This window comes from Pogonomyrmex barbatus, unplaced genomic scaffold (genome assembly GCF_055798465.1).
Source record: "Pogonomyrmex barbatus isolate J1 unplaced genomic scaffold, ASM5579846v1 scaffold12, whole genome shotgun sequence".
In the NCBI taxonomy this organism is placed as follows: domain Eukaryota; kingdom Metazoa; phylum Arthropoda; class Insecta; order Hymenoptera; family Formicidae; genus Pogonomyrmex; species Pogonomyrmex barbatus.
In genome coordinates this window covers 779125-805552 of record NW_028297108.1, presented here as the reverse complement: position 1 = coordinate 805552, position 26428 = coordinate 779125, and the positions used below count along the sequence as shown (strand labels likewise).

The 26428-nt window shown below is 40.3% G+C and overlaps 2 protein-coding genes across 7 annotated transcripts in view; both read left to right on the top strand.

Moving 5' to 3' along the window:
* The window catches only part of dati (zinc finger protein datilografo), a 91369-nt gene extending 72042 nt beyond the window's left edge, over positions 1 to 19327 (top strand). For all 6 annotated transcript variants that reach the window (XM_089071688.1, XM_089071687.1, XM_089071691.1 and 3 more), the window contains one exon: positions 42 to 19327. In XM_089071688.1, the coding sequence (XP_088927814.1) occupies positions 42 to 169 (128 nt within the window). In that variant the 3' untranslated portion in view covers positions 170 to 19327. The remainder of the gene's footprint in view (positions 1 to 41) is intronic.
* A 143-nt stretch (positions 19328 to 19470) lies between these two features.
* LOC105425604 (aminomethyltransferase, mitochondrial) lies at positions 19471 to 23341 on the top strand. The gene is made up of 5 exons (XM_011636444.3): positions 19471 to 20293; positions 20571 to 20911; positions 20977 to 21296; positions 22109 to 22191; positions 22366 to 23341. Exons 1-5 carry the CDS (start codon positions 19990 to 19992, stop codon positions 22701 to 22703), a joined length of 1386 nt encoding a protein of 461 aa, XP_011634746.2. The 5' UTR covers positions 19471 to 19989; the 3' UTR covers positions 22704 to 23341.
* Positions 23342 to 26428: the final 3087 nt, after the last annotated feature.

Here is a 26428-nt window from a genome sequence, read left to right as displayed (position 1 = left end):
TAGAACTTCTAACGGGACACTCGACACTCGACACCTTTCAGGAGAAGCGTTACGGCTACAGGAGCAGCGATTAGAGCAGGCTCTCAGGCTCCACGGTGGTGATCCGCGCGCCCTGAGCTTCACTCTAGCCCAGCATGTCGTCAACCAGCAGAGCAATCAGCAACCATGAAAATTCAGTTACTACTGAGACGAGTGGACCCCTTGGGCGCCGGATCAGACGACCCTGCAGCAAAACGAGCGCATGAACCAACAGCAATCGTCAGCGGAACGTACGACACCGTTGCACGATCAACAGCATCAGCAGCAACAGCAGGGCCCGTCTTCCATCGGTCATCATCAGCAGCCGCAACAACAGCAGCAGCCTGAAGACCGTGGCGTCAAGAGAAAAGCCGACGAGATGATCGGTAACTCCGAGAACGCGTAAGGGCGATTACGATCGTTGCCGGCGACGTGACGGAACGTACGTCATCGTCGTCGCTGATGTAACTCGCCTCTGCGTCCAAGTGCGGTCACCAGAATTTCGCTCATCGTCTCAGCAGTAAGAAAACGTCAAACAAACGGAAGGACATTGTGAGAGAGAATGTGTACTTCGGTGTCTTCCTACTCGGATAGAACCGACATGAGGCCGGACCTCAACCGGAAACTGGCCGAGGGTGTCTCACCCTCCGGTCGACGAACTCTCCGGATGAGGCCGCGCTGGATGAAGGGAGAAGAGTGAGAATACGTACGTGTATAGCAAAACCGTTGCACGGCGCGAGACGGGCAGGATCGCAATGGCGACGGTCGTCTCTCTCGCGATTCCCTGTACGTATTTCCCGCACGGATGTTTCGCGTCGTTGTTCCTACACCGGTTCTGAATCCAAGGATCTGTCGAATGGACCCCGGCGAGGCGGCGTTTTCCACGTCGTCTTCGCGTCTCGTTAGGATTCTCAGGACACGTCGCCACTGCCATGCCGCCGTCTCGACTCCCGAAACGTGCCATAATAACTAACGAGAAGCTGGTTTTAAAAACAGAACAACAATAAGTCATCCCGGGCGTCCCGTTCCGGGATGGTCCGGGGTACGCCCCGAGGTACTATGATCTTTTAGTACAAGAGCTGATCAAGCGGTACGCGACGGTGACGAGGGTCCAACGGGCGATCCTCGACCGTCTCGTGCTGGCCAGGCTCAACAAACCTAAACTATATATAAATATTATACATACATAGATACGTCTATCTCCACCGAACCGCGCTTAAAAGGTTCCACCCCCGTAATTCCCGTAATCGTAAAAAGAAAAGCCTCCCATAATGGTTAAAAGAGCGAGTCGCATACCAATAACACCCCACGTACGCAGGCTCATCGTGACGTGTGCGTCGCGCGGTCGCGGCGAACGTTCCACCACCGGCGAGTGGTGTCGTGTCGTCGCGTTGTACGGTTGTTAATTATATACGTACCGAAATCCCCTTCCCCGTGTGTGTGTGACAGACGGACGCGACGCAATCCGTACGGACGTTCTCTCACTTGCGATCAGCGTTTCGCGCGGCGACGACAAAGCAACGTTGACATTTCGCGGATGAGAAACGAACGTTGTCGGACGTAACGCGTCGGGACAGATACGTACGCGCACGCACACACACACACACACACACACACACACACACACACACACACACGTGTACCACACACCACACACGTAAATACATTACACATAACATTACACATATGTACACATGTACAATACATGTATTACAAAACTCATCAGCAGCACACTTTTAAGGTGAAGATATAATGCGCGCAACTTGTGCTCGTCGGTAGCACGAAAACTATTAGCTCGTAAGCGAACAAACAAAATATAGTTATTACAAACAGTTATATTATATATATTATATATACATACAGAGTATGAAGAGAGTATGACAGAGACAAAAAAAAAACGGGCGAAACCCATTCACACTTACACGTTTAACTGAAGAAGGTGCGGTAAGCGTGAAAGAGCGAGCATTTTTCGTGAGCAAAGCACGCGACGGAGAAGAGAGAAATAAAAAAACTAAATGCTAAATATTATATATATTATATATATAAATATTATAAATAATGAATATAGGGTCTATGAGACTAGGATAGTTAGGCGAAAGGGAAAAACGAGCGAGTGCGGAGCGCGCGCCCACGTAGATTTTACGCGATTCCAAGCATTGTCGACGTGAGAATGCGACAGCACAGGGGGGGGCGAGAAGGAGACGGTTGGAGAACGTGTGCGTAAGCGAGAAAGGGTGGGAGAGCGAGAGAGGGAGAGAACGCGACTCGAATACGTGAATGATTTTACGAATGAACGACCTTGGGATCAGCGTAGACGCGCGGGCGCGCCATCGAGCGAACGGGCAGATCGAGTAAATGTGAATGCTTCGTGAGCATCAAGGAGGAGCGAATGTGAAGACGAGAGTGAGACTTTAGAGTGGCGTGCTTCAGGTAATCTGAGGTCCTGTGATCGTTATAAGCGAAATATTTTTTTATTTCCGGGTAATATAATCTGAAACGCGCGTAAAACTCTTGCGTCGTTTTGAACTTTTACTTGCAATATACCATTACGTTCTCGCAATACTTAGGATGAAGAAGAATAAGAAGAAGACGAATAGGAAATAAAGAAGGTGGATGAACAAAAAAAAAAAAGGAACAAAAAGCAAAAGATGATACGAAGATGAGGATGACGGGAGAGAGGAAGAATATGAAGAAAAATCCGTAGGTTTGATCGTGGAGCGAACTTTTAGAGACTCGAGCCAATCCCTTGCCCTCCTGCAACAATCCTTTTCACGGCATCATTCCAAATCTCCAAAGCCAATCAAATTTTCCACCCTGTCCATTTCTACTTGATCAATCTTTGACCAAACTCGTGTATCATCCGTATTTTCGATGGGGTTATATCTTTCGATAAGACCAAACGAGACGCTGACTGTAAAATATCCCGGAGAGAAACACCTTTTTCGTTGGAAATAATTTTCTCGGAGCGCGAATTCCCAAGAGAAAGCAAAAAATCGACGGAGATTTAAAGAGGCAATTTAAAAAAATCAAAGGAAAAAAGAAGCAAAGAAGGGAAAACATTGAAAAGTCGATTCGATGAGCATTCACCTACGATTCGATTTCTTCGGTTCTTCGACTGGCAATCGCGGATTAATAGAGTGCGGAATTGAATGGTAGCGTGCCGAATTTGTTTATCCTTGAATATCAACGTTGACCGCGTTTTACTGTTATTGCTGTTTCCTTTCGGAAATTGTCGATGAGGTCTTTCGTTTTTTTGGGACCGGCTTGTTTTTGAAAATTAACCTCCCGACCCCTTCCAATCCTTACTTTCTACCCGAAAAAACTCTCCCTTACTTCCGAAATCACGACTTCCCAAATCCTGTCAAATGAAATTTCGCCTACGAATATAATTGATAAAATCTTTTCTCTCGCTACGTTTGGAAATCGTTCTTTGTCTGGGAAACAAACTGTAAGAAATTGTCTAAAACAAAATTCTTCCCTTTCATGATGTATATATCCCCTTACCATCTTTCATGTCCATTTGTTCGCCAATTACGAAAATAACCTAACGTCGTCATCTTCGTTGAACGTAAAAGACACGCGCCGAAAAGCCGCCGGATAGCCAGGCTTTTTGACCATCTGGGACGAGAGATGAAAAGATCGCTAAGGGATTCATCGTCAAAGCTACATTTAACGATCGCACTCGTCTCGCGATTGGAACTCGACGGATACGTCCCGCGGTACTTTCTCTTACGAAAAATTTGCAAAAATTTGCGACTTCCTCGAAACTGTTTCTCACTGTTGGGATTAATTATATGCAAAATATGAATTTAAAAATTGGAAAAAAATTGAAGAAAATTTCTAATGTTTGAATTTATCTTCATTTTTTGCAAGAGAGAGAGAGAGAGACAGAGACAGAGAGAAAGGTATGAGCGGACTTCCTCGAGTTCCAGCGATCGCAACCGCGGGTCGATTCATTGATCGTTATTATTAAAGTTTTTGCGTTACAGGGCGTTTTTTCCTCGGATTAAGTAGTATGTAAATACACCTTGATATCACAAGCATAAACTGAGAATTTACTGGTAAACTTAAACAAACGTACATAATGCGAAATAGGGTTAGTTTCTATGTAAATACCTAAAGCTGGACGAGTGCATACACCTCGTTCACGCAACCAACGATAATCGTTTCTTATCGAACCAGAGCTTCTGTTCGTCGTCGATGCGTGCCCACGACGATCAGCGATCGCTTCCGCCTGTCCGGTCTCGCTACCGCCCCCCAGGGGTGGATTTTACATCTGCGAGAAAGGGTCATAGAAGCGTTCGCTATCGTTCGGGCACCACCGATCGGGAAATTCTTTTTTTTTTTCTCGACACTGATACTCTGACACACTAATACACTTACACACAGACACTTACACTATACGGCATTGCGATGGATTGTACAGCTAGGAATACATTTAAAATGCAATCGTCGCACATTTCGACGCCCACTTAACATCGTAGGGATCGATTTTTCGAAAAATTTTCATTGGCAAAAATTCGAACATTAAAATATATAACGGGTAAAAAGTTTCTACTCTTCCAAGTGAAAAATGCGAACGTGCTACATGACACTGAGAATGGAAGAAAACTTAAAAGAGAGTGCGGATGCAAAATTAATAAATTTGGAAATCTGTTTAGCGAAAGAGTGCCAGTCAATATCGGAGCGAGTTTCAGAATGAACGATGGAGCGAATGAAATAGAATTTAGTCAGGCAAGGCTGTTAGCACGTGTCACGCGATTGAAACGCGACGTAAATTTTCGAGTCAAAATTCGCGAGTCAACAAACGATTTTTAAATAAATCATAATTTCATTTTGCGATCTCTAATTGAGCGTCGAAAGATATCGAGAACGGTGCACGAAACGGTAGTAAGAGCGCGAAAGAGCGAAATAAGAAACGGAAGGATGGAAAGGGACATCTGCGTTACTACTCACCACCATCTCACTATCACCATCACCAAAAGAATAAAAAAAAAAACAACAACGACAACAATACAAAACACTACCACCACTACCACGTCGAGATCCTTCATGATGATCGCGGTCATGAAACGATTGACAGACGGACTGTTTTCGACCGGTGCATCCTGCCGTGCGCCGAGGGTTGCTTTTTCAATCAGTAAAGCGACACGATGATCGGGATAGCTATCAAGTTACCCCCCGATCACAATTAAATCGTACATCCCCGCGCGAAAAGGAAGAATTCCCGAGGCGCCGGCCCATGCCCCGCGAACGTGTACCATAATTTTAAATTTAAACGAAAGGTAATGCAAAAAAACACAAGCGCGTTAAACAATAGATCTAGTAGTGTATGTTCTGTAATCAACTGAGAAGTAAGCGAGGATAAAGATAAAGAAAAAGTAATAATAAAAAAAATGCGGGTCACACCGCAAAAAAAGCACAAAAAAATAATTTACAAATATATTGATTTACATATGCCCGTAACTCGTAAGGGGGCCGGTGGCGCAAACGCGCCCGCGTGAGATTTTCGGGCTCTACGACGACGAAGGAAGACAGGGAGAAGAAGAGAAAGAGGAAACGGCGGGACACGCGGCGTCCGCGAGCCGCGACGCAAGACGAGCTCGCGGTCATAAAGCGGAAGCGGATATAACGCGAAAGACCGTGGAAAATCTAAAGAGATAGTTGGGTCGTCCGTCTTCGTCGCGAGAGAGGCGAGCCGCGAAAAGATGATTATTAGGGAAGCGACGAAAGCGGCTGAACAGCGACGAGGTACAAGGGAGACAGAGGCTCATATGCGTCTGACGACGGAAGAATCTCCGGAAAGGAAAACCCCCGAGACGTCACGGACGACCCGAAGATATAAGCGCCCGACCGTAGCCCACTCGTGGAAACACGACCAAGTACGAAGTAGTCGAAAAGAGGCCCATTAATGATGATAAATATATATAAATATATATATATATATATATATATACACAGAAAGGTATATATGTATATATATATATATATACGTACATGAGGAAAATCTACAACGCGACGTTGCCTGCAAAATCGGCCCTATCCATAATCTTAATCTCTTTCATGTAAATTTGCTAAATGTTTAAATAATCTAAAAAGTGCCATAGCCCGGATGCGCTGGTGCATACTCCCAGCGCATACACACTTACAAATACGACTCGACCTTCACGAATCAAACGGAAAATCCGCGGATACGTGCGCGCGCAAATGCGCGCGCGCGGCCGCGGTAGAATTGGTATTCTCGCCAAGGAACAAATACAGTGTAACAACAGTGACAGAAACCAACGCAAACAGAACACCCCCATAAGATGAGCGGCGCGCGCTCCACGTCGCCGCGGTGACGCAGGGGCGACGCGTCCCCCAACGTCACACAAGTTCAAAGCGAAGTTGCCCTGGTCCACGAGCGTGCAACCCCGCGCGCTCAAACAGTTCTCAATACACGAGCACGTGCGCGTGCGTGCGTGCGCGCGCGCGTGTTCACACGTATAGTTACACGTTACAAGAACACAATTTTACACTTCTTATATACTTGAAGCACACTTGTCTACACACTTAACTACACACGCTACGGATATGTAAAGCCAATTGATTTTGTAAATTGTCTAAAAACGAATTTTTGAAAAGACATACGATTCGGCCCAGTAATAACATTATAGTTTCGCGCGCGTCACGCAGAAAACGCCGATCCCCCTCGGAAAAGCTCCGGTCCTTCTCGAGAGAGGGAGGCCTGCTTTTCAGGGGGAGACGCGTCCTCTCGGGCGCCGCGTTGAAAAACATTGATCGATTTTTCACGGTAATTTTGAGAAGAAAGAGCAAAAATTCGTGGATGATATAATATCACACGCGTTTGTGCTCATAGTCCTACGTATAATACGTAGTAAACGCAGTAAAATTTCGCGGCCTTTGGCATACGTTTGGATGCAATACCGATGATGAACGGTGCGTACGTACTCGCGTGAGATACGCGCGAGTGCGCACGCCCAAAACGCGTCCCGGACTTGACACGAGAGTACCCGGATATAACGTGTGGGCGGCCTCTTCGTCGGGCTACGTCCCGACGACGGACAGGTGGCGAGGTGCCAAAGAATCTCGTCAATGAGAGTGGACGAGAAGAGAAAGCAGGAGAGAGATAGAGAGAGAAAGAGAGAGAGAAAGAGAAGGTGATCTCGAATAGAGGGAGAGCGGTGACAGGCAAAGAGGCGAACGAAGTTCGAGATGAAGTTCGAAGCCCTTTGGTCGAGAAGTGTAGAGAAAGAGAAAAATAGAATGGCACCTTGGATGCCACCGGGAGACCCCTGTTCCACGAGACGCAATCACGAAAGGTGTAATAACTACATAAGGAACACACAACCAAGAGGAATATGGCAGCGGCAATTGCATAAAGGGCCGTTGTTCGAGTGCGGCTTTACAAGCAAAAACCGTTGGTTTGTTTTTGATCGGGTTTTAATTTTTTAATGAAATAATCTCACGACGCGCGAATACATATCGCGTACGATCGCGCGCGCGTGCGCGCGCGCGCCCAGCGCATGGATTTTGCCGCGCAACTGAGATTGTTGCGCGGCAATATTTGTTGGGGGCAACGGCACGACGTACGACGTATGTGCATATTATTCGCGGCAGTGTGTATCGTAAGTGCGCAGCATATGATAAAACCGACAGTCTAGCAGTGCGAGCGCCTCGGCGGCATTCGCGTCTTCACGCGGTGACCCTGACCGAGCCTCCGTGATTAAAAACCGGAATAAGTTGTTTAAATGTCCACTATATAAATGAAAGAGCCATAGTTGTTAAGGCGGTGGGTTCCGACGTTCGGCGAGTCGATTTGACCTTACATTGCACACGCGTTCGTCCTGGCCCCAGAGAGAGAACTTCGAGAGAGATGACGGCGATGAGTCAACGGGGAAAACGCGCGAGAGATAGATATCGAGACACCAACGACCGCGAAAACTTTTGGCACACCGGCAAAATTCCCGCGAGGTTCCTGGCAGATCGAAACGATCGAGGTGGTCGAGACAATCCGATTTGGAAATTTGGCATCTAAATGTGACATTCGACAATCAAAATTTGTTTAATGCTAGTTTAATTCCATGTTCTCGCTACATTTTTAACATGATTGTCTGATTCTTATTCCTGTCTTAAAAAAAAAAAAGAAAAAAAAAAGAAAAATAATGTTCAATGCCAATGAAAAAGATAAAAGTCAGGCAGCCATGTGTTTGGTGATTGTCACGTGTAGCGAAAATGTGGATCTTTTTCTCGGCTACCAAGCGGAGATGGAAAAGAGACAGAGCGAGATGATAAAGTCGGGTAAACATCGGGAATGGAGAGTATCCAGAGACTCTAAACCTTATGATCGATCGAAGTCGTGAAGAAGTAGCGACTGCCATGATCCCAAACAATCCACACAATTGACGGTCGATGACGACGAGCGTGCGGACCCATCGCGCTGTCTCGTCACAGATAGATCACACGGTTCTCATCGTGCGATCTCCCCGTGGCGAGGCGATACTCTTTTCAAAATATTCTTCATACTTCCGTTCAGGAAAATGTGTTTCTTTCAACCTGAATCCGAGCAACCCCCCGTATGCGTGTCCGAGGTGAAAAGGCCGAGTCCGTTTATTTGACGCTAAATCAAAAAACAAAGGAGATAACCGCGCGACAGACGTATGACTGACGGATATGAAAAATTGCGAATTTATCAAAAGCGTATAAAATTGCATAGAATCGGCATAGAAAAAAAAAGCTGTAACACGAGAATGTGTAAGATGAATTAGTATTACATTGTCCGCTGAGTGGGTGCCTTCGTCAGGGTTTTCCGTTACAGTAAACAGACAGTTCTCAAGTATAACTCACAATTAGTAGTACTATGGTAGAACAGTAATCACAGTGTACCGCAGTTAAACAGTTAAATAAGTAAGTATACGGGAAGCACGTGGTCTTTTTCAGTGTCTGCAGAATCTCGTCGTATACCACCTACCGTTAATCGGGTAGTGGCACGACCGGAAGTATACCGGATTCATTTCGTGCGTAACTTCCTACCAAAACCTCTCCCGTCCCAATCCACCGTTTGGCTAAACATTTCCCCAGATGACCTCTAATCTTTTGGATCTCGAACGACCGGTGCAAAAAAATATTTGTTCGTATTATCGAGAAGAAAAGTACGTCTTAAAAGCCAAATTCAAAAAAAAAAAAAAATCCTCCAACCTTACCAAACCGGTCGCTCACAACCTTTCCCTCCGCAATTCAATCGACATTTAACAGATAAATATGATAATAAGTGTACTAAGTGTCTGTAGTTTAGCCAACGTGTACGTATACTCTGAGATAGGCGCGAGAAAGCGAGCTGACGAAGGAGAAATGGAGCGCAGAAATGGGGCGAATGGAGCTGGAGATAGGAGGAGAGAGATAGACGATTGCACGGTGGAGCCATATTTAACTAACTGATAACGATTAATTAATTACAGTAATCATTCAAGATGACTTAATTAACAGTTAACCGTATCGCATACACACATGCATAATTATTAATTACACGTACTCCAGTATATAAGTAAGGGCCGAGTGGTAGCGCCGCGCATACCGCGCGCACCGCATCTATTCAATAAACGAATCGCGGAGGCACTCACTACGGAGATCAACGAGCAGGGACTTTGGGACTCGGACGCGAATCGGAGGGTACCTGAACACGCGAGCCGGGATCCCAGATCGAAATTGTTCGTCGAGTATTCACCGTGTGGAAAAGAAAAGGGGGAGAGAGAGAGAGAGAGAAAGAGAAAACAACAAGTCCGACGATTTCGGGAGGCCCGTCCGCCTCTTCCGGCGTCAGATTGGCTCAGTTTGACTTTCACAGAATCGTTTCAGTTCTCCTACGACAAAATCGCAAACGCATTCGGGCAACGCGTGTTCAGGTGTCCCGCACCCCATTACTTTATTGGTCTTTCAAGTGCAACGTTGAGTTATTTCACTTACAACGTTGTTTTTCTACACAATACAAAATACCCCACCACCCGTCCCCACCGGCGAACCAATCCACCTCATCACGCTCCCGCAGGAACAAAGCATCCCCTTCACCCACCGCCCCAACCACTCATCCCACCATATACAATGTTGTCTCACGTCCGTTCGCGATAAACTTGGTTGCGAGTTCAGCGGCAGTCGCGCTCCGTTCCGCGTTAGAGGAAATTAAAAAAATATCGGGTAACCCTTTTTATTAAAAAAAAAAAAAAAATTTTGGAATTTTGGAACGCTTACGAAAATACTATCAATTTATTTCTATCTCCTAAAAAAAAAAATTTCGAAAATTTTTGGTGAAAGTCATTCAATCCATGCACCTGTTATTCTGTGCATCTCGACAATGAAGAACGGAGCGTGACGACCTCGACTCCAAAAAAAAAGCGAACGTTAAGTTTCAGAATTCAGACTTTTACGTACAGTTAGTTACCGAGTAATACAGCGCAAGTTATCGTTAATTTTCGATGCGCAGCCTCGTCGCGACGATGGCGACTTTAAAAATGTGCAAATCACCTGCACGAAGAGCGCGACGAGGATGCGCGTGCAGGTTTAATGGTATCGATTGAGTTTGGTCGAAGTCCCCTTTTGGGCAAACACACCGACGCACTTCCGGTCCCGCCGGCCAGCATCGTTCGACGGAAAAAAAAAGAAAGAAAAGAAGGAGGGAAAAGATCTCGAGCCTCCAAGAAGATTGATAAAGAAATTAAAAGATAGAGAGAGAGAAAGAAAGAGAGAGAGAGAGAGATATCACCAATTCTCCGTTCGAAATTCAATTCTAGTCAAAAGAGGGTACAAAGCCGAGATGAGTGTCAACTCGGATAGGCGAAATCGGTACTTATTTAATATGAGAAGAAAGAAAAGGTGAGATAAAAAAAAAGAGAGGAGAATGGAAGGAGGAGATTCGAGAGCAAAAAACTTTCCATAGGATTGCGCAATCTTGCGTTTCACTGGGCGCGAGTGAAGAACGAAATAAAAAGAGAAACGAATTGGCGAATTTAAAAAAAGAAGAAGAGATAAAAAGCAAAATGTGATGCTGGAGACGCAATCGGTGGAATTGGCAGGGTGGCGGGACCGTTTACGAAGAAATATCCGCGTTGCTGACAAAACGTAGCCTCTTTTCGTTGTGTCAAACCGCCGGCCAGGATCCGGGCCGATCCTTGTATAAGCAAAAATGACAAACTTTCAAAAAACAAAAAAAGATGAATGTACGGTGCGAATGGATCTTTCATGAAGCTTCGATTGTTGTTGTTCCGTCGAGTTTTTCCTTTTGCATATAAAAAAAAATGCCTACCCACCCTCACGCTTTCCCGGCGAGGCTGCCGGGCGGGATCTCGCATGTATGTATATTTCGATCCTTGATCGGCGAAGAGACGCGGAAAGAGAAAGAAATAAAATCGAGGAAAAAAAAAAAGAAACAAAATCAAAGACGTCGAGAACCCGTCAAGCGAGCCCCAGCCTTTCGATACCGCGGTTAACCTACGGTTATTATGATTATTATTAGTTATTAATTATTATTATTATTACAATTGAGATTGCCACAGGGCAATTGGAGGCGTATTTTATAGAGAAACAAAAGGAAGAGGAAAGAGAGAGAGAAAGAGAAAAATATTCAGGAAGCAATGCCTCGGTTTGAAGTTCGGATCGTCGAAGCCATAATATGTTACAAACGTATAATAACTCTTAAGTGAATCGACGAGAAGCGGTAGTAAGGGAAGAGAAGCCACGTTTCGAGATTTTTGAGATTCTGTTTTTTTTTTTCTTTTCTTCCTTAACGGTTCTTTTTCTTTTTAATTGCACACGTATACATAAAACGCACGCGTACATACAGTTACACTTCTTAAACATTACTTAAATACTACGTTAGGAAAGATTATATTTATGTACGAAAATTGAAAACGAAACCCGATATCGCGTTATGAAAATTCCAATCCTTCTCTCTTCCTTTATTATGATTACTATTAATATTATAATAATAATAATCATTATTATTAGACGATTAGGCATCGAAATTTTATTGTTGTTAACGATCGCGCGAGATTGGTTTTCATTATGTTTGTTATTTTTTTCTTTTTAGTTATGCGCGTGATATCGCACGACTGAGAAAGACGGAGATGACGGGCGCGACTTGTCATTAATTGAGATTTATACGTGTTTTTTCTTCGTTTTCCTTTACGTTAGGTATATCGAATTCGACCTCTCGCTTTCTCGATTTTTTTTTTTTTTTATTTACTTCAATATCGCGCATCGTAAATCACGCGTGCGCCGCGTAGAAGTTATTCAAATTTTACGTTCCTTATGGCCCCCCCCCCCTTTTCTTTTATCATATACCAGTGCACTTTCCTCGTTTAGAAGGCGAAGAGTACGGGGACTAATCTCGATCTCATTTTACATGCGTATCCGCCACGGAGAAAATCAAGCTCGTTCGAATTCGACGAGTCGCGAGGATTGAATTTTATCTCTTCCATGTCCCATTATACGTACTCCTCAATCGTCTCTTCGCAACGTTTTCGTTCGCCGAGCCGCGAGATTACTATTAAAGGCCACGCTTTTAGTCTCTACGTGACGACTACTTTCGGTCTCGGTACGAGAGAGTTCCTAACTTAATGAGAAAATAAAATAATAATCTGTAAGGGGTTAAACTTCGGGGAGGGAAGAAGAGGAGGGAAAAAGCGAGCGTGGCGGAGGGAAACGCGGTGTTCGGCGAGCGAGCTCGTCGAGTTACGTTTGCTAGTCAGAATTGGTTTAAAAACGATGAAGCAAGCTAGAGATTTTTACGATTAGTTACTGCCTATTATTAATTAATTAATCTATTAAGCATAGCCATTACGTTAGTTAACGCGGCCCCCTCTCGAGCTGCACTCATCCTGAAATAAAGTAGGTCAATGTGCACACATACACACACACACACACACACGCGCGCGCGCGCGCGCGCACATATTCTATACATATACACGCAATGGTATACAAACTACGGTTCTTTAGTTACTATTCACATAGATTGAGTCGTCGATTTATAAAAATAAATTGCAGTCCGCCGAGACGTAGGTCATGTTAAATTTAAGTCGATAACTCCATTCTTATTTTTGTTACAAACTTCCTTTTCTTTTCCTCTCATGCCTTAGACGCATACACTAACGCAGGCTTGGCCTGTCACAACTATTACATGTAGCGTAGTGCCAACACTACCATCACTCCTATTATTACACCTACTGCTACCGCTATCGCTAGGAAATGTTAGTACGTCTATTATTATTATTATTATTATTATTATTATTATATATTATGTTATATATTATATGTTATTATTATAACAATTATTATTATAATTATTATTATATTATTATTAGCATTGTATGTATTAGAATATCCGTGTTGTAAACTGTTCTGTCCTCGTTCGCGTATGATACATTAGGTAAATCGATGTGATACATGTCTAGTTCCCTTTGTGTCAATTCGACCGTGATTAGTTCCCTTCTTCGTGTCATTTTTTTTTTTCCTTATATATGTATATTCTTTTTTAATTCATCTTTTCGTACATGTGGTTCCTCGCGAGATCGACGACGGCTTCTTTTGCCCGAGAGAGAGGCAGAATAATGTGTCGAATCTTTAAAATACGCTGACGATTGTCACATGGAGTTTAGGACACGTGCATTTATTAAATTTTATCGTTACCTACTATTACCTTGTCGAGGAAGTACCGGGCGTACGAGCGTTTAATCCTCGCGGCAGGATACTCTTACAAATTTTCTCTCTTATCGCATGTCGATGTCGATCGAACGTCTTTTCGAGCAAAATTCGATACTTTGAAATGTTTTCTACAGAAGTGTACCACAAAAACATATATGTAACCTAAAATGAAATTAAACATTGATCTCGATACAACGCGCTCGTACACCCGGCGATTATTCGTTATTAGTTAACGCTATTAATTATTATCAGTTAATGCTATTAGTACTATTACCACTATTATTAGTTATCGCTATCGACTTTTGATACGTCCCCTATTGTCGATCGGCGAGCGAGATAACTATTTCGATTGCCCTCCCCGTCTCAAGCGCGCTTCCGTACGACTGATACTGTCGCATTCTCATTAATCCTGAAAATTCCTACTTGAAACCGTTTCGAAATTAGGATCACTCGAAAGTGTTACATTCAGGGAAGAAAAAAGATAGTTCTTAACTGTTTGCAAATATTTTGTCTACGATTTTGTACGATTTTGCTAAAATAATACATTGTTGAAATCGATCAACATTGTCACATTCAGGTCATTTTTCATGGCCAAATTAATTAATGCGACAGCAGACCGAGTACGGAGCTAACCGATCGAGACGGGGAATGGTGTGCGCGATTTGAGATGTTTCGATGGAGGATTGATGTCCAAAAAGTGCGATAATACGACGAATTAAAGGAAACCAGACATCGCGACGGAGGATGAAGCGAGAAGGACGAATGGTCTCCTCGCTAATCGTCCCGGTCGTGTTCTGGTTGCGATTAGAGAAGCTATGGGATCCTCAAAGCGCCAATGCACGTCGCGAACTACGTACATACAATTTTGAATTTCGGAAATGATCAACGCGCGAAAAGAAGTACTAATACAAAAATGCTATCTTAAAGCGAATATACTGTGTAGTAAGAGGGAGAAGGAGAAAGAGAGTAAGGAGAGGAAGCATTGTCAATACAATTATATATTCACACCAGTCTCTTTCGGTTACGAGCAAGTTCCGCATTGTGTAGGATGTCTAATTGATGATTACGATGTGAAGATTTTAATATCTACGAGATGAGGACGAGAATGGTCGATGATTGCGACTAAACAGGTGGAAGAGCGAGATCCAAATTGTGAAATCGCGAGAGCCTTTTTGCACGAAAAAAAAAAAAAAAACGCATTACAAACGGATGCGTATCTCTAGGAACGTTCTTTTTGTTGTTGTTGATGATGATAATGATGATAATACGTCGATGAAACGAAAGGGTGCTTCTGTGCGACGGAAGGAGCTCCGGGCACGCGTGGAAGGAAAATTCGAAATTTGGAAAAAAAAATACCTAGTCTTTTCCCTACCACGTACGCGACGATTCGATTTCGTCTCGCGTGCGTGGGCAGTGTTCGATGAGAATTCAAAACTTACTAGCGTGTATCGATAGCTATACTGGAATCAATTTTTCTGGTCAGTCGACCGTCAATTACCTTTTCCAGGTATAAGGACGGCGGGCGAACGGGATTGCGTAAAAGGTCTCTCGAACACCGTCTCTCCTCTTGGTTCGAGGAGCAATTATTCTTACGTCCGATCGGAATGTGAGATACCAATGTTTCAATCCACAATTTTCATTCCACGATCCAGTTCGGCCTTCGTTACTATACTGTCTTTAGCCGAGAAACATGCTCAATTCTTATCGATCAATCATGTTATCATGCTCTACATTTAGGACGCTCGAAAGATGTGTTTGATTTACACGAAACGCGCGAAATTCGTTACACGAAAAAGTATACGACGCTTCGTCGCGGTCCTTTCTAGCAATTTCCAAAAACAATACGTTTGATACTAAAAAAAAAAAAATAGCCATTTCGACCGCAAGTATTTTTTCAAAAAGTTTTCTCCTCAAATCTTGACGTTCGACGCACGATACAGCGCGAGGAAGGACCACGACGAGACATCGCGATTCTCTCGAACATATCAAAATGCAATGGACTCCACGTTGGAGCATTACTGCGACATTACTTTTGACGTTGTAATTAGATTGTAAGTGATACATCTGATAAAAAGTACGCGTCTATGCGCGAATCGCGCGACACGCGTTCTCGCGCATAGACGCCATTGAACACTGCATGATCGATGATCGCGATAAACATAAGAAATCAACGCGAGATCGAGGATGGGAAAAGATCCGCGTCCTTGAAACATCCTTTAGGCTTACGATCGAGGATTAAGAGTTTGTTAGATGTTAATGTCTGCGGAGCGGGTCGGCTTGGCGCTTGGTGAAAGTGATCTTCGCGCCAAAATCTTTCTTGCAAAATTTCAAATTCTCTTAAGAAATTCCTATACATGAAATGAAATTTATTTGAGAGGTATAGAATTGTTTGCGGCGATAAAAGAAAAAAGGAATCACATTTATACGGTAAGACAATCGAGGAACTTGGTCCGATAAAGAGACTCGAACTACGGAGATCATTTCGACAAGATCGCGAGGCCGATTCGCGGGCGTGTAGATCGAAGATAGGCGAATGGAAAAGAAGTTTATAAGCGAGAAATACATTTTTCGTGCCTCACGACTTCCGGCTGGACGACCTTTCACGCGACTACGACATTCGCAATTAACGGCTCGAATCATTATGACGCGGGAGACGAATAGAGGAATTCGACTCGCAGTTAAATTGTAAATACGCGAAAATTATAATCACGTGAGAAAAATTCTCCCGATCGTGAAATTCGTTCCTTCGTAAGCGCAAACGGAAGCTCGTCGATTCCGGAAGCACGCGATCGGCCAGCCTAAATTTAAGGTCTTTTTTAGAAATTAGCGGCGGAAAGGCAGATATATATCGCGAGGGCGACTATCGCTGCAATTTTGTGTGTGAAAGAGCATGGGATTGCCTGTGAGTGAGATATTGTGAAATAAGTCGAACGATTGAAAGACTGACACTGATGAATATGTCTGTATAGGTAAGAATGCGAATCGAGAGAATGAGAGAGAGAGAGAGAGAGAGAGAGAGAGAGAGATTAAGTATGAGATTAAGTACGAAAATGAGATAAATGCGTGTGAGAGATAGGAAAATAAACAAAATTTTACTACCAAGTGGACTAGAATCGCAACCGATGGGCATTATTAAGCAAAAATAAAATTTTCGGAGCGTTTTTTCGACGAAGAAAAGCGTCCAAAATTGTACCTATTTTCATTTTATAAATTATATATATATATGTATATGTATATGTATATGTATAGATATACGACGACCTAAACGATTATTATTGCAAGATGTAATTGCAAGAGAGAGAGAAAGAGAGGGAGAGAGTGTGAACGAGCGCGCGAGAGAGCAAGGCGATAGAAAGACGATGAGAAAAATAAGAAATTATTGTATCTATATTCGGAAAAATGATCGATGATGTATTCGAATCGTGATTATTATTATTATTATTATTATATATTATGATTATTGTGTATAGTTAAGGCGAAAATGGAATTTTAGACGAAATTATCGAACTCGAGGTATACATATAGGGAGCGTAAGTGAGACAGAGCGCGCGAGATAGTACGAAAGAGAGAGAGAAAGAAAGCGTATGTGAGAAAGAGAGAGAGAGAGAGAGAGAGAGAGAGAGAGAGAGAGAGAGAGAGAGAGAGCGAGAGAATTTCTCGATGGTGATTGCACATTGCATGTCGACAGGCAACAAAACAGAGTCCCCCTCCCCTCCAGTAAAAAATTAATAGAAAAAAATCGAGTCATGGCCGAATGAAATGCAAAAAATTTTGAGATCGTTCGAATTTTCGGAATATTTCAAAATTTACGTGAAAACGAGCGACTTCTTTTCGTTTTTTGAAATCGCGAGACTTTTCTTCCGAACGAGTAAAACAAAAGAAAAAAAAGAGAGAGAGAGAGAGAGTGATTCTCGTTTCCTTTGTACCAGGACCAAAAAAAAGCAAATAGCCGAATATATATCTATATATAAAAATATACATATATGTATGTATGTATGTATGTATGTATGTTCGTATGTACGTACATACATGAATCAGCACACGCAACGCGTACGAGACGTGCGAACGCGTCCTCCGGCGCGACGATCCTGCCGGAATGTTGCGCGATCGAGCGACTTTCGGACAACCAGAACGAGTGCCTCGGGTCCGATTCCAGTAGAGGACGGGCCCAGATTTGGGAAAATTTTTTGCCGGCAGATCGACGCGCTTGGGGGACTCGAACGGTGAGGAGGAGAGGCGACAGGAGGCAAAAAAGTAGCGCGGACAGCAATAGTTACAGATCGAAACAAACAAAAAGACAGATTGAAAATGAGGTTTAATTAAATTAAAATTCAAGTCGGAACAGCGGAAACAAAAATCGCGTAAAAACACGAGGCAACATATATAGTTATATACTTTCTCTGTGGTGCACAGATCGTACTATCGCAGTTTCAGTTTTTCCCTCGCGATCGTAGATCGTTGTTAGATTTTTCGACGCTCACGGTATCGCGGCATCTGTGTCTTTCGATCGAAAACAAATTTTTTTTTTTACGAACGATTGCTCGGACATACATCGCAGGAACGATCGAAAGAGACGAAGGGAAATTGGCATCGATCGATGGACCCCGGGATATCGTGACGCCTTCTTTTTTTTCACCGCAACGTATCCGTTTTTCTCAATCAGTATTGCAATTTCCCTTCCCCCTTACCTTGCAACCCTCTGCTTGGTTACAGCATCCCCACGTGCGGTACAAATTCCGCGGATATATCCCGTTTTTCCCATCCTCACTACTCCACTGCTACCAAGCACCCCCTCACACAGCCAACCCGTCCTCCCCCCCCCCCCGGTCCCTCCACTACCAAACCGATATACCAGTGTGAGTGAATGTGTCAACACGTGCAAGGATTTAAAAAGAAAAAAAAAAAAGAAATCTAGCGAATTTCAAGGAGGAATGGTGGAAAAAAAATGAGGAAAGCGTCGAGCAAAATGCGATCGTGAGGATTGATTTAAAGAGAATAACCGGGAAAACGTACACACACACACATTCGTCGGACTGTGTAGGGACATTTTGCATCAATTGTGTAAGACACGAGACAGAGGGAGAAAGTGTGCGTGTGTGTGAGAGAAAAGGGGAGATTAAAAGCGAAAAAAAAAGATTAAATAAAAGAGGAAGGGAAGTCGAGTGAGAATGCGCGTGTGGAAGATGCGAGAGCGAGAGGTAGAAAAGATCCTAAAGAGAGCAAGCGAGAAGATAAAAAACGGCGGAAGCTAAAAAAACAAAATGTACGAACGAACATTGATACTATCTTCGTTTTTTAAGGTCGTTTCTCCGTTCGACACGCTACTATATAAATATTGACATTTGTCATTGAATTATTACCGACGATGATGAAGTATCATTATTATTATTATTATTATTATTATTATTATAATACGGAACTATTATTATTACGATGATAAATGATTATTATTATTATTATTATTATTATTATTATTATTATTATTATTATTATTATTACTACTACTACCATTTATTGTCATTATTATCACAATTTATTATTGCGATGATGATCATGATTATTATTATTATTATTAATATTATTATTATTACGTGGTACAATAAAAATTTAATAAGCATTCCAAGTCTCGTGACTACCGACTAGTTTCCCATAATCGTAAAATTTGATAATAGTTTCCTTTATCACATGATTTCCAGTACCATGACCTCTCTTACGTATAGAGATAGAAATAACTGCTTACCGATAACGAATGGAGTAAACAGAAATGTTTTTATAATGTGTAAAGCTATCAAGTGGTTGAACATACTTACAGGCAGGGCTGGAATTTTACATTTCTATCTCAGATAAAGCACGCATGATAATTTTCATTGATTTCACTCTTAATTTGCTATTAATGAAACAATTCCAAATCCTGCATAATAAAAACAAAATATAATTTATTCATAAAATAGATTTGTATGAAGATCGTAAATGATGATCGATTTGAAAATACTTTATAATATATTAATTCCGACAGACAACTTGTTTAATTAAATTTCAAGAAAAAAAAAATCTCACAATAAAATCTACAACGTATTCTACACATCTAAGAGATCGCTCCTTGAAAGTTTTTGTTGAAACATGTACATCTAAGTCTTTTGAAGTCTACATCCGAGTCTGGTAGCAAATATCACGTGGGGTCACAGCCCCAACGAGTCGGTCTACTGTTAAGCGCTAGTCGTGCGTTAAGCGCGAAGTCATGCGAGTTAGTGAAAGATAAAACATTAAGAAAGAAGCATCATGCTTCGTTTCGTCGCTCGCGGCAGATTCGTCGTCTACGATAATCTCGAGAAATGTCTAAGCGCTTCGGGAGGCATACGTGACACCTGCGGTATCGTCAAGTGCCGAGCATCGGCGGTGTCGAGGGTCAAGGAGGGATTCGATGATGGCTCAACGTTGCGTTTTGCGAATTGTTTGATCGATTCCACGATACTTCGGCCAGCCGTCGAAACAACTCGGAGGGAAAATCATCGACTGTCGTCAACGTCGGCTGTCAGTGAAGCCCGTAAGACCTGTCTTTACGACCTTCACGTGGAGAAGCAAGGCAAGTTGCTGATCTGATGATCGAATTATCAATATGATATTATATTTAAATATTATTACATTTCAAATCTTTGTCAAATTATTGCAGAACATTACCTGCAAATACATAAACGAATACACAAGCTAGTCGTTCCGAGAGATGCGTTTTTTTTTGTTTTTTTTTTTACGATATTTAAAATTATAATATTTTAGAAGAGATATATATATATATATATATATATATACATATATATAATTAAAAATATATCATTTATCATTTCATGTGATATTATGTACAGGTAAGATCATCAATTTTGCCGGATGGCTACTGCCGGTGCAGTATCGAGAGACGATCGCTGTATCTCATCTGCACACTAGATCGTTGGCATCGCTCTTTGACGTCGGTCACATGCTGCAAACGCGTGTTTCCGGTAAGGATGCCGGGGAATACTTGGAATCGCTAACCACGTGTGATCTGAAGAATTTAAGCAAAGGTGCCGCGACTTTAACAGTCTTCACTAACGACAAGGGGGGAATTTTGGACGACCTCATTATTACCAAAGACGACGAAGATAGGTACTTCGTGGTGTCTAACGCGGGAAGACGGGAGGAGGACAGTCGGCTCCTTTTGGAGCGTCAGGTAAACATTTGCATGCTCTAACAATGTTGGTAATAAAAATACACTGAGTGCTCTTCTGTTTTCAGGATGATTTCAAAAGAATTAATAAAAATGTGTTCGTTGACTTTCTGGATCCTCTAGAGCAAGGTTTGATAGCTCTTCAAGGTCCTACTGCAGCGACGGTTCTTCAATCATTAGTGAAGATTGATCTTCAAGTTCTGAAGTTTATGAACAGCGTCAAAACCGAGATATCGGGTAGTTACGTTAGAATTTCACGATGCGGCTACACTGGAGAAGACGGTTTCGAGATCTCGGTGCCTGCAAAGGATGCGATTGACTTGGTCGAAAGAATCTTGGAGATTCCTGATGTGAAATTGGCAGGTCTAGGAGCTAGAGATAGCCTGAGGTAAATTGGTAGGGTTGAAAAAATTGATGTTTAAAAGTAACTCATTATTGTTATTCGTTATCGAATCAGAAAAATAACTAATTATCATTATTAGTTACTTAAAAAAAAGATTTGTTACCTTTTCTGTTACTTTTTAATACTAAAACAAAATTAGATTAAATATAAAATTAACTTTTTCATATTTTTTTGTTAAACTATGAATATAACAATAAAACTTTTTATCTTAAATTTGCAACATTATAAAAAATTTAAGATTTTCAAATATTCAAAATGCAAATAAAAAAAATTGTGATTTTCGTTAAATTCACAAGTATAGCCAAATTTGCTTTTTTCTACTTTCAATTCTCTGTTTACAAAGTTTTAAAAGGCGGTATTTCTAAAATTTATTCTTGTGATTGGTTTATGATAAACTATTCTTAAGATGAACTTGAATATAAATATCGATCGAGGACTGAACATGATTAAACATGATTAAACATACAAAAATTGTCATTAATAGATATAAAATAATATAAAGTAACAATAAAGGTAACTGTTAAATTTGTTACCGTTAGTGAAAAAATAACACGGTAAAAAAAGAGTAAAGTAAAACGATAATGATGTCATAAGTAACGCGTTATATTTCTGTAGATTGATATAGATAAGCAGATATATCTGCTTGCTTTGAAACAATGCATGCTTTGAAACAATACTCGACAAATGTAATCAAATGCAATTGAGATAATACACACGAAGATTTAAGAAAATTTAGATAAGTAAGAAATAAAATAGAGTGAGACTCTTAATTAATATAATTCCATTAATTTTTACAGATTAGAAGCTGGACTTTGTTTATACGGTCACGATATTAACGAAGACACTACACCTGTGGAAGCTACCCTCACGTGGCTAGTCGGTATGGTCAGCTGACATAAAAATCGCTGACGAATCCCCGAAACGCAATAATTATTTTACCAGCTTTGAAATAGCGATGCAGATTTATCGTACACGCTTCTCTAACTTTGTCACGCAAAATATGAGTTATTCCACTTTTACAAAGTATCAATTTTTTTCTCTCTTTTTCTCATAGCGAAACGACGAAGGGCCGAAGCCAACTTCCCAGGTGCGCAGCAAATACTTTCGCAGATCAAGACGGGTGCCACGAAGAAACGCGTCGGGCTCTTATTGGGTCAAGGACCACCTGCCAGGGAAGGCGCACCCATATTGACGCCAGAGGGTGAGCGTGTGGGTAGTGTCACTTCCGGTGGACCAAGTCCGACCTTGGGCCGCCCGATCGCAATGGGATACATGCCACCGGATTTGGCGCAATTTGGTGGTGGAGTGCTAGTCGAGGTTCGAGGGAAGACATACAAGGCCACAGTGACGAGAATGCCCTTTGTAAAAGCCAAGTACTACATCACAAAATGATGCTGATTTTACAACGGAAATTGATCGATCTTCGGCTTTTATAAAATGGTTAATTGAAGGCGACAATCATTTATACATTCGCGAAGTACGTGAACAGTTGGCTAATTGGCCTGTCTGCTGACGCGAATATAAATTGCTCATAATTACAAGTGATATTTTAATTAACAAATAATTTAAAAATAAAAAAAAATATACTTGTATTAGTTGACCCCTAATTAAATAATTGAAAACTGATTGTTAGATATTATAATATTTATTAGAATAAATATAATAATATTTACTTTAGACCAAATATAATATAATGCAGAAGATATTGTAAGACATAGATTATTATTTATAGAATTATGTATTTTTATAATTAATAATTATTTTTATAATTAATTAATAATTTTAATATACATATAATTACATACAGGATGAATCTTAATGGATGTTCCAACTTTTTACCATGGAATGAGTTACCGAGTAATCCATTTTCGATCCATGATGGTAATTGCTTGGATTGAATATATTTTACAAATATACTTCTATAGAAAAATTGTATAATTATATTTTTCTATAAGAAAAATATTTTGCACAATATTTTTATATAAATATAAATATAATAAAAAATAAAAAATAATAACAGTGGACTTCCACACTACCCTTTAGACGCGTTTCTACTTTTGACGCGTTAGGTTTTTTTAAAGTGGACTCCTTCGCCTGGAGTCATATTATATCACATTTTTTTCTGATCTATTTTTCAGTATGTAAGGCTCAAACAGATATATTGCAGTCAAATTACGTAAGAGCACACGTAAATAAAAAAAACACATCGTATGACCGTGCGCAACTTAGCCACAATCTATCATATTTTCACTTTAGCATGTGCTCAAAGTGACCCCCTTGTTTCACAAAATAGAGCCCTTTTTAAAATTGCGCGTATCCGGCACAAGACGTCGATGTGATTTTTATTGCATTAAGTATCTGTTTCGAAAAAAGCAAAGCATTACAGGTACCGTCCCATATATTATACATAATTCACAGAAGAAAAAGAGAGAGAGGAAGAGAGAGAGAGAGAGAGAGAGAGAGAGAGAGACAGACAAATAGATACATATATACATACATATACATATAGACACATAGATACATACATAGACATATAGATATATAAAATTTTCTTTCTAGAAATTTTTGCATATAACAAATTTTTAGTCATAATGTAAGTTCATAAGAACACTGATTAATCGCAATTGATCATTTTTCGACAGCATGGAGAATAATTAATTGTAATTGGTTAATTTTCTTATTGATTTACCATTACGACTAAAAATTTATTAAATGCAAGTATTTTCGATTGTAGTGGGTTTTGATAAGATTAGTGATGTTATAACACGTAAACTTTTTGTACTTGTATTTTTCATTTTTCCTTTTTTCAATTAGAGAGAAGCTTGAGAGTGGTTACAGCCGCGTTTTAGCTATGATCTTATTCGCATAGATAATGTGCATGATTTTGTGGTTCTCTTCCGCAAGAGTGATAAAGACGGACAATCGTGTCTATATCACTCTTGCATTTAGCACAGATTTTTAAACAAGGAATAAATAACAATAAAAATATTTAAATTTTAAATATTTAAATTTTATTAAAAAGAAAAAGAATAAAACTCTAAAAAAAGGTTACCTATTATTTTTATTGCTGATATTTTGATTAATTAGAGACACTATAATAAGAGTCTGGTCACAAAAAAAGCAACTTTTGGCCCGCCATCTTTTGGCTATTCTCACTTATTTTCAAATACATTAACTACATTAATTTTAAATTGTAATATTATAATTTAAAAACATAAGCGTTTTAAAGCGTAATAAAATGTGTATATTTATAAAATTTCATTTTACATAATTATATTACCAATTTATTAATATATTTATTAATATATCGTATTTATTAATATATTTCCTTTAATATTAACGATTTTAAATTTATTACTATTTATTTATTTATCTTTTTTATATATCTTTTTTTCGTTATTTATCTTTTTCACAAGAGCAAAAATTAATATAATACTATTATACTACTGTTACACTATAATACTTTTAACTTTGATACACAATTGTCAAAACGACAACATCCTCTGTGAAATCAATATAATGACAACTATTCACAAAGTTAGCGCAGCGAGAGAATCCATCGCGGAAAAGCATCAACGATAAACTTCGAGAAAATTTCGAGAGATGTAAGTATCGACGTCATGCCTTTTTTTAGAAAGAATTATTATACATATTTATTATTATTATAAACAAATTTTATTACAATATAAAATAAAATTTAAGTAAAAAAATGAACCCATTTTTTATATTGATTTATCAATTAATTAATTTATATTATATTTTGCAATTTTAGTATCTCTATTATTTAATAATATATTATCACGTTTTCCACGTGTTTAATACACATGCACAATACACTTAAATCAATGCACATGTAAAGTAAAAATATCGCTATTGATTAGAGTGAGATGGTGTACATTTCTTTCTTTCTCCTAGGATTTAGCCAAAACATGGTGGATCAGAGTCTTTGATTGGCGGATTAGAATCGTGGCCAGTATTTTATTATAGTGGGTGCGTTCCTTTATTCACCCCGAGTACTGTCAGTACTACGAATAGCGTTCCGATATAGAAAGTAATGCCTCCGAAAGTACTGCCTTGACCTTCTATGACGTCATTGATTTAGACGTACTTCCTGTTGCGGCTGCAACCAGCGAGGTAAAGCAATTAGAGCAACAAAGATGGCTGCTTCCATGGAGACTAAAATAACCTTGATTGATGCTAAAGAAAATAAAGCGTATAATATGAAATAATATAATATAATGAAATTATTATGATATTATATAATATTATGAAATTATTATTATTAATTATTTTTTATTATTGTTATTATTAATATTAATATTATTATTAATTTTTTTATTATTTATTTTTTTATTATTAATTATTATATATATATATATTGAAAGATATCTATTAGATTCGGAAAAAATTAACGGAGACCGACTGGATTTGAACTCGGGATCCCTCGTCTACCAATCCGACACTTAGTCTGCACGACCACGACGACTCCTCTCTGTTAGCTGTTTATATTCCGAATCTCTTTCATGACCGCTTACGGTCGTCTAATTCTTACAATATATTATATTTAATATATATAATAAAATTATATTTTTTTTAATATTATATATCCCAGCCATTTTCAGTTGGAGCTTGAAAATATACTGCAACTGCGTTCCATTTTATAATCTTGAAGCAGTTAAAAAGCGCACGAAACTAAAACGGAACGATAGCCGCGGTACACTTCCATTACGTCATAGTATGAGCACTCGGAGTGGATAAAGGAACGCACTCAATGTCTCTAATTCTAATAAAATTCGCGCGCTCGCAGTTATCGACTCAATGTTACGCGCTACTGCGAATCATTGCACTGCATTGTGCACTAGGGCTACGGTCCATTTAGCGCTATAAAAGCTTTGAAGCGTTTGATTAACCAATCAAAACAAAGAATTTTATGAATTGACCAATCAAAAAATGCTTCGAAGCATTTGTAGCACCAGAGAGAAGTCTGAGAATGGTCATGAACGCGCTGTACCCTTATTCGCGTAGGTAATGTGCGCGTTTTATGGTTCTCTTCCGTGCTAGATGCAAGAGTGATAAAGAGATGCAATATGGACACGACTGTCCATCTTTATCACTCT